At 43.0% G+C, this 9,660-nt stretch overlaps 1 protein-coding gene across 1 annotated transcript; it reads left to right on the top strand.

Moving 5' to 3' along the window:
• Positions 1-140: 140 nt before the first annotated feature.
• Positions 141-3,215, top strand: LOC140950638 (charged multivesicular body protein 7-like). Its single transcript, XM_073399880.1, has one exon. The coding sequence runs from the start codon at positions 172-174 to the stop codon at positions 1,537-1,539; it is 1,368 nt and encodes a 455-aa protein (XP_073255981.1). The 5' UTR covers positions 141-171; the 3' UTR covers positions 1,540-3,215.
• Positions 3,216-9,660: the final 6,445 nt, after the last annotated feature.

Here is a 9,660-nt window from a genome sequence, read left to right as displayed (position 1 = left end):
TTAGATTTCTAATAAGAAAAAATAGGAATGAGTATGCTTTCTGTATTTTGACTTCTAATCATAGGGTTTGGCCTTCCTTAATGGTAGGGTAGAGGAGTTCACACCCTCGCATTTTATTGAAGGTCATTACAGTTGCCATATACGAAGCAGCAAACAGTCTTAGCATCAAAAATGGCGGAAAAGCAGTTTTTGCCAACGGACTGGGGTGACGATGATCGAATGAACTTTATGTTTTCGGCCTTTCCTGAGAGTAGAGAAGTAAACCCTAAACACTGGGACTCTAAGCTACACTACTGGAGCAAGGCAATTCTCGATGGATGTAAACATCACGGGGACATTTGTATAGATCTAACAACGCTGAAGCGAAGATTTTCGCGAAATGGCTTGACTCCTCTCGGGTTGGACAATGTTTTGAAAGAATTGCTTCAACAAGGAAAGATTGAGAGGAAAGAGGAGTTTACAAACTGTGCTCGCGAAGGCTGGTTGTCGTGGTCGTATGGCTTTGCGAAGAGATCTTTTCAGTGGAGTGTAGGTTTTGTTTGGGAAGGAAGTAGTAATACAAAACTCGATGGTCACGAGCAGTTTGTTTTAGTGGATGATGCAAAGGAAAAGGCACAGTGGATTCTTAAGCAACATTATGATCGCGTGGAATGTGAAACAACTGATCACATGATACCATTGAATGTGCTCAAGACACGCTGTGGAAATTTCGATGATCAGACTCTCACAATTCTTGTAGCTGCTTTACAGAAACAAAACAAAGCACTGGTTTTCATTACAGAGGAAGGAGAAAAGGTTGTAAAATTTGCAAGGAAAGGGGAAACAAAGGTGGCACCAGTCTCCGACAGTGATGTGGAAATAGTAAGGTTGAAGAAAACATTGGCAATTTTAACGCTCCAAGTGAATAAGCTGACAAACGAGGTGGAAAAATGCAGAATGCAAGCAGCTAGTTTTGCAAAGGCTGGCCATAGATCTAAGGCGCTTAAACTGCTGAAAAGGAAAGATCTTCGACAGCGGACTCTGGATAAAACAATAGCAAGCTTGCACTCCTTAGAAGAAATTTTACACCAAATACAGAATGCACACACAAATAAAACTGTCCTGGAAGCTCTAAAATCAGGAGCTACAATGTTGAAGTGCATGCATTCAGATTTAAGCATTGAAGGTGTTGAGGGGGTGATGGATGAGGTTAATGAGACTTTAAGTATATCTCAAGACATAGATTCAGCAATTGTAAGCGGTAACTCTTATATCTCTGAAACCACAGGGATGGGATCCAGTGAGCTAGATGAGCTGGAACAAGAGTTAGAAAATCTCACTATTGGAAATACTGCAACCATAGCACAGGCTGGGTCACCTCCTTATGACCTCTCAAGTGGTAGGTCTTCCATAGGCCATCAGCATCCAAGTTCTCTCTCGTCAAGGCAATTGGACTTTGATGAAGACAGGACTGCTGTGAATTTGCCTGATGTTCCTTCTCACAGCCCAGTGAAAACTGGAATTCCAAAAGCAAGAGATAAAACAGCATTACTTAACTAAATTGATAAGTTTAGACATTGTCAGACATGTGTCTTGTTTGGGTTGGGACTGAGTAAATAGCAGGTTACCAACTGGCTAATATAGGACTCTAGCAAGATTGAAGCAAAATGGGGTACAAACAAATATCTCAAACTGTACTTTGGTAAGACATAAGTTTTATAGGCCTTTTTTAGAAGTACCATAATACGCTCTGTTGTCCCTCTAAAATTTTGCATAAGCATCTTCAATTTCTCTTGGGACTTACAAGCACCCTAAAGAGAAATGATGTTAAAAACAATGCTTATGCAAAATTTTGGAGGGACAACAAAGGGTATTATGGTATTTTTGAAAAAGGCCTATTAATGTTCAGCAGCATGTAACAAACATATTGCTTACTTTGGTAAACTGATTATTTATTACTACCATATAAGAATTTTAGACATCAGAACAATGTTTCAGTGCTTCAAAGTGCTATAATATGAGGAAGCACCCTCAGATGGTACCCTTTAAAGAACGATTTCTTTCCAGCATGGCCTTTAGCATTTATGAAGTCATTCATGTCTCTGTCAGATGTGTAGTTGGTCTGTTTATGCCATAAGCAAACCAAGAACGGAATTCCATGACAGAAAAAACCTCTGCTTGCAGTTTATTAGATGCGGGTTGGTGCTTAACATAAACAACAGTGTTGCCATGTCTTTGGGACCAGTATCAGTTACACTACCCAGAAAAATAATATTTTAATCTTATCTGAAAAAAAAAAACCCTTGCCTACCCCCAGACCTCCTAGAGTAGAAGGCTGACAACTTTGGCAATTACACATGATGCCTCATCTCTAAAGGACTATGGCTCTGTTACCTTCAATAAACCTGACTCACTGTGAGTTATGTGATTGGGCATCTACGTAACTTTCAACTCTCTGGACAAAATCCTTTCAGTGTATTTTTGAGCAGTATTGTTTGATGGGGCTACCACAGGGAGCAAAAGGCTAAGAATGTACTTTGATTTTAAGAGTTGTGATTTAGTTGAAGTTGTTATTATCATTTCTAAGGGAAGTAGTCAAAACTATTGTATACAGACAGGACCAACTACTCCACAAAAAGAATGGAGGTGTCTCTTCCTTCTCCCCATCTTTGCCACCATCTTGTTGTTGTATCCTCTCCTCTTTATTACTTGTGCAAAAAGTACAAGCTTTTTGTTTTTCTGAAAACGACAGCTTCATGCAAACAAAAAAATTAAAGTCTAATCTAAAATTTTGAATGCGTCAGTCAGGCTCATAAACTCATTTGCCTCCCCCCCCCCCCCACCACACCACCCTTAGACAGGGTGTGTTCTCATTGTCTGGTCTTGTTTTGACCACTTCCTTAAAAACAGTGAAGTTGTTAAATAAATGGCAACATTAAAATATATGTTTATGTATATCCTACAGGTCAAATTTGTTCTAGGTTGAATTTTTTATTTAAGGTTGATTCTTCATTTCCTTGCTTACTAAGGCTAGCAGTCAAAGGAAATTGACAATCAAACTAGGTTAAGTCAAAATTAACCTGATATAAAATGTGAACTGTAACATTAATATATAGCCATATAGCTTGCATAATTTAAGGGTTGTTTTTTTTATTTTCAATGCCCAGCATGGCATAATGACCAGTTTGTCAATTTCAATTAAAGTTAATGGAAATTGTGTTCATTATAAACATTTTTGAATTATATGCGTAGGGCTCAGTAAACATTGGTGAATGTAGCCTGTTCCTTTGTAGCCTGGGTCCAGGCTCTGCTCCTAACTGACCCCGTTTTTTTCCTTCCTTCCCCCTTCCCCCCCCCCCCCCCCCCCCACTGCGGAGCCTGCTCCCAGGCTACTTCCTTAAAATAAGAGATAAACACTTATCACTATTGAATTTCCTCCATCTGCCCAATTTCTGCTTTCTACTTAAAATATTGCCTCCGCAACGAAAAGGAAAATTGAACAATCGAAATTTCTGATTAATACGATGTTTTACATTACTTTAGGAAGTTTCAGTCCATATATTATATTTCTCCATCACAATTTGTTTGATATCCTCTTTTGACGCCTTAGCCTTTTACTCTGAGAATATCTCAGCTTCTTCATCACCGTTTGATTTAAAAAGAGTAACAAATTCTTTTAGCCTCGCAAAATTCAAAGCGGAGCCCACATCAGTTGGTTCTTGGCGGAGCACTTAGTCCCCAGGGCTCTCCCCCCTCTGGGCGGAGCACTTAGTCCCCAGGGCTCTCCCCCCTCTGGGCGGAGCACTTAGTCCCCAGGGCTCTCCCCCCTCTGGGCGGAGCACTTAGTCCCCAGGGCTCTCCCCCCTCTGGGCGGAGCACTTAGTCCCCAGGGCTCTCCCCCCTCTGGGCGGAGCACTTAGTCCCCAGGGCTCTCCCCCCTCTGGGCGGAGCACTTAGTCCCCAGGGCTCTCCCCCCTCTGGGCGGAGCACTTAGTCCCCAGGGCTCTCCCCCCTCTGGGCGGAGCACTTAGTCCCCAGGGCTCTCCCCCCTCTGGGCGGAGCACTTAGTCCCCAGGGCTCTCCCCCCTCTGGGCGGAGCACTTAGTCCCCAGGGCTCTCCCCCCTCTGGGCGGAGCACTTAGTCCCCAGGGCTCTCCCCCCTCTGGGCGGAGCACTTAGTCCCCAGGGCTCTCCCCCCTCTGGGCGGAGCACTTAGTCCCCAGGGCTCTCCCCCCTCTGGGCGGAGCACTTAGTCCCCAGGGCTCTCCCCCCTCTGGGCGGAGCACTTAGTCCCCAGGGCTCTCCCCCCTCTGGGCGGAGCACTTAGTCCCCAGGGCTCTCCCCCCTCTGGGCGGAGCACTTAGTCCCCAGGGCTCTCCCCCCTCTGGGCGGAGCACTTAGTCCCCAGGGCTCTCCCCCCTCTGGGCGGAGCACTTAGTCCCCAGGGCTCTCCCCCCTCTGGGCGGAGCACTTAGTCCCCAGGGCTCTCCCCCCTCTGGGCGGAGCACTTAGTCCCCAGGGCTCTCCCCCCTCTGGGCGGAGCACTTAGTCCCCAGGGCTCTCCCCCCTCTGGGCGGAGCACTTAGTCCCCAGGGCTCTCCCCCCTCTGGGCGGAGCACTTAGTCCCCAGGGCTCTCCCCCCTCTGGGCGGAGCACTTAGTCCCCAGGGCTCTCCCCCCTCTGGGCGGAGCACTTAGTCCCCAGGGCTCTCCCCCCTCTGGGCGGAGCACTTAGTCCCCAGGGCTCTCCCCCCTCTGGGCGGAGCACTTAGTCCCCAGGGCTCTCCCCCCTCTGGGCGGAGCACTTAGTCCCCAGGGCTCTCCCCCCTCTGGGCGGAGCACTTAGTCCCCAGGGCTCTCCCCCCTCTGGGCGGAGCACTTAGTCCCCAGGGCTCTCCCCCCTCTGGGCGGAGCACTTAGTCCCCAGGGCTCTCCCCCCTCTGGGCGGAGCACTTAGTCCCCAGGGCTCTCCCCCCTCTGGGCGGAGCACTTAGTCCCCAGGGCTCTCCCCCCTCTGGGCGGAGCACTTAGTCCCCAGGGCTCTCCCCCCTCTGGGCGGAGCACTTAGTCCCCAGGGCTCTCCCCCCTCTGGGCGGAGCACTTAGTCCCCAGGGCTCTCCCCCCTCTGGGCGGAGCACTTAGTCCCCAGGGCTCTCCCCCCTCTGGGCGGAGCACTTAGTCCCCAGGGCTCTCCCCCCTCTGGGCGGAGCACTTAGTCCCCAGGGCTCTCCCCCCTCTGGGCGGAGCACTTAGTCCCCAGGGCTTAGTAGAAGTTAACTTACCTTGTTTTTACTTACCTTTTTTTTGTCTTGTAGGATTGGAATGTTTCTTTTTTCTTGTGAATACTTTGTTTTAGGGGAAAGGGTTTGCATTTATGAAATACATTTTCCTCTTTTTTTTTATAAATGGTTTGCGTTGATGTATTTAGCTGTACGTAATGTTATGTTAACCTGTTTAACGTATACGTTTTTAACTAAATGCAAAAGCGCAAACTTCTTTTAGGCCCTATAGGACATAAAGAGTCTAAATGTATTATTAAATGGAAAGTACAGCTTGTCACGGTGCATATACCAAACCAGTGATTTGAGAATGATTTAAAAACCTTATATGGTTGATTTGAAAGTGACAACATGAAAAGAAAATGAGATTGTGTTTAATTTCCGACGATCTTTCAGAAATAATGACCGAGCGCACATACCACTTTCCATACTTCTAGAATGAACAGGTCATTATGGTGGCCACTGAGGAGGAACAGTAGGTTATTATTTGTCGTAATGACCCTCTGTTCCTCCCTGTGACCAATTCTTTCATTGAACTAAAATAATAACCTGTTTAAGACAATGCATGGAAAGGCGCCTTAATTCCTACTAACCGATTGAGTTATGCAAAAAAAGAACTTACCACAGGTTTGGTATATACTGAAATAATCACACAAGACACACAACTGAGTTGGCTGCTCTGTTATCCTGTTGAGGACGGTGGCAGTACATTTTTATTGTTATTTTTATGGCTTTCTCGCATGGCAAATTGTTCTGCTCTTCATCTTTAAGTTAGTCAGGCATACCTGTTAAAAAAAAAAATGTTATTGTCGTTGTAATTACTACCATCTTGCACTAAATTATTTATTAGTTTCACCTTGTGCAACTTGTTCTCTTTTCTATGATTTTTTACTTTTCCTGCCCCTCTGTCTACTCTTTTATCCCAGCATGAACCGTCCCGAAGCAGAGTGCTATTTCTTACTCAGGTGCAAGCTAAGCACTTTCCAAAACGTTTTTGATCAGTAACGAGAAGTCGAGAAATAAATCTTCAAGCAATCAATGGTAATTCCCAAAAGAATTGAAAGTCTGTGAAACCAAACAGTTAATCTACACTCGCAAGTCGGTTCAGTTACATCACAAATGCATTTCAGAAATTTTCCTGGTCTTTACCAGAGTCGTTTATAGGCATCGTTTTGCCAGCAAAGCAAAAAAATATTTTAATCGCGTTGATACGGTGAGGAAGCAATTGATAAAGTAAAGCATGTTGCCTAAGTCAGGGTAACAATTGATGTACATTTACGTGTAGTCTGTATATAACAACTAAACACTTCTGTAACTGCTGCGAAAAATTCTCGCTATAGACGAAACCAAAATACGGCTCGATTGGCCCCAACAAATAGAAATTACATTTTGCCCGTCCCGTTCAACATCCACGAAGGAAACGCCACGGGTATTTTCGAGCGACAAAAAAACACACACAGGAAAGAGTCATGCAAAGAAAATCTGTTAGGTTGCGTTTGAAGGAATCATTTCTTTCTCCAACGAAAAATAAGTAGTGAAAACCTTTAAAGAAATTGCGGCTCTTAACAAATGTAAATGACAGTTTGACCAAAAGTAACACTTGAATCAAGAACAAACCTGGCATTTTCAAAGAGGTGGAAGTGAATCTTGACTATCACTTCAGGTCAGAAATCGTCAAGCTGAGTTTGGTCTTCACTGCACCAGGCAAGGTACGGAGATGTCTTGCAAAAAACAGTTTAACCAACTTGAAATTGTCGTCTCCATTTATACTGTTGCTAGATTAAAATTCAGTCCAGCATGAGACGTTTTTGAGAAAGTTTTTTCTCCAAAAGGCATGTGCGAAAAGCGTGCACTCTTTGTTCAACAATAGGCAATCAACGCAACATTGAAAAATTAAAGTTTGCCGACACTCTCAAGTTCTTGACGAAAACGGTAATTACGCTTGGGAATTCCCTGTTATCAAAAAATTACATAAAGCTCAAGTGTTGATAAGGCATGACAATGCGTTGAGAAAAGCACGCACTCCTCTGAGACGACAAAACAAGCGAGTCAATGAGTAGACTTCAAACTCCTTGGAAAACAATGGTCGTTATTCTTTATAAAACCGAAGAAAGTTGAGGAATATTAGTCGTGAAAATTACTATTTGAGAAAAGTAACTTTTATCGCTAAGTTCCACAAGAAGCATTTTGACTCTCAGCATCTGATTGCATAGTGACTTCGAAAAACTTTTAACATTGATCCAAAAAAAATTAATGCAGTAAGAAAAACCCGCACTTTCAGTTAGACAATGAATAATTAACGCTGACGCATTTAAAAAGAAAATTTCCCGACTGAGTAAAACTTGACAAAACTAATATAATGATTAGTTTGCGACTTTAAAGAACAATAGCCCTATTTCCAGCAGCTCCTGCAGAATAAATTAAAGTAAAAAGTACAAGGAAAGAAAATATATACAAGCTTCAAACTTTCTTCGTGGAAAATTATTACCTCTTATCTTTAGTCAGTGTGCACAACTTTGAGAAAATCTAGTAAAACATATAATGCCAGTTTAGAAAAGTAACGTTATCAAGTTTCACGAATAACATCTTAATTTACTCCCGAAATCTGATTGTTCAGCGATTGCTAAATTTAGAAAATAGTGACAAGGTGACAAGTTGTACTGGAAAATTAATACTTTTGTTCAAAGTACTACATATCGAACATTTAATATAGCGTTTCACATGATTTAATGCACCGCCTCTTTTTCCTGGTATTCGGCTCCCGCTCTCAGAATACCAGGGAAAAGAGGGTTGTTTACCATTTACATGGCAAACCGGTCGGTCCACGGTTTGAGTAAATAGTATGCAAAATTCAGCACTGGTAAATTTCGTCCCGGAATCGCGTTTACTACTGCACTAATCATCTACATTTACCGAAAAACGGCCGCAAAAGTCTGATGCTGGTATCAAAGATGCCTCTGAAGAAATGGAACACGAGTTTCCTTTGGAAACATTCCGACCGAGAAATCAGGGGCGCTTTCCATTCAACCAAAACGTCCGGTTTGAATTTCCGGCAACTTCCAGTAGCGAATGGAACAGCATTTTCCAAAATTTCCAAAAAGGGGACAACTTCGCGCGGTATACCCAAAATTTTCAGACACGGTTCCACGGAATTTCTAGAATTTTCGGTTGAATGTTTCACGATTCAACAGTTTCCGGAATTTCTGGAGACTTTTCCGGAAAATTTCTGTAGCATTTGCCGCTGTTATGCAAATTTTAGAAAGTTTTAGTTTAATGGAAAGCGACCCAGGTTTACCTGTTCAGATGTTCTGTTGCTCCCGGACATTTTCCACCGAAACGAGCCGAAAAGTCGTGTTTCATTTACTTTCAAACCGGATTTTCCAGAAACATTTTGTAAATGCTAAACAACGGAGGCCTCTGGTAGCAGGGATGAATCGAATTCACAACCCTCCTAGTTCTAGATCGGACGCTCAAACCACTGATCTATTGGATCTCCATGGCGGCAGGTTCGAATGTACAGACATGGTTGCCACAGCCAAAGGTCTCTGAAATTCCCTGAATTTTTTCTGACAAATATGAAATATCCTTGGCCAAATGAATTAACAATTTCACAAATTTTGTCACAATAATGGCCTCCATCCTCCCCTAACAGCCATCCTCTCTACCCATTTTTTTATGCCTTCACCTGTAGTCACGTGCAGTGTACAGTCAGCTCATCGTTCAATTTTATGAACAACATTCTACCAATACAGTAAAACGCCGCGACTAAGAACCGGGATTTTTTCAAGTTAGCCTAAACAGGTTCTTATATAAATGGCAGTTAACACAAGTTGAGGCTATTTAGGTTCTTAAATAGGTCCTTTTTTCCAGTATAATAAAAAAATTACATACTGTATTTAATTTGTAAGTGTATCAATAACAATTTTATTTGATTTTAAACACTGGCATTTACATTGCAGTTGGAGTGATAAGGCACCTTTGTCTTTAAAGAGGATTCTGAAAGTTGACTTATCTCATTTACGCAGAATTTTTTTATAGATTTCAGAAAAAAAGAACCTGTTCCAAATTTTAGGCTAAATAGGTTCTTATATAGATGGGAGCTTCCCTGGCAAATTTTAGCCTAACACGTTCTTAAAATCCAGGTTCTTAGTTGCGGGGTTTTACCGTACAACATTATTCACATCTAGCGTAAAATGTACAAAAGAATATTTAATGATAGAATTAGAAAACAATAAAAGCGGGGGGAAAATAATAAATATGTACTCTCAAAATCCCACTTTTCCCTGACTTCTTTCAAAGACTCAAACTTTCCCTGACTCGAAGAGAAATTCCCTGACTTTCCCTGTCCTTGTAGAATTTTTCCCCTGACCATTTCCTGACCTGTGGCAACCAGAACAAAGTTG

The sequence above is a fragment of the Porites lutea genome, chromosome 10, assembly GCF_958299795.1.
Source record: "Porites lutea chromosome 10, jaPorLute2.1, whole genome shotgun sequence".
NCBI lineage: Eukaryota > Metazoa > Cnidaria > Anthozoa > Scleractinia > Poritidae > Porites > Porites lutea.
Note: the sequence above shows the minus strand (reverse complement) of the source record. Positions and strands in the feature narration are given on the sequence as shown.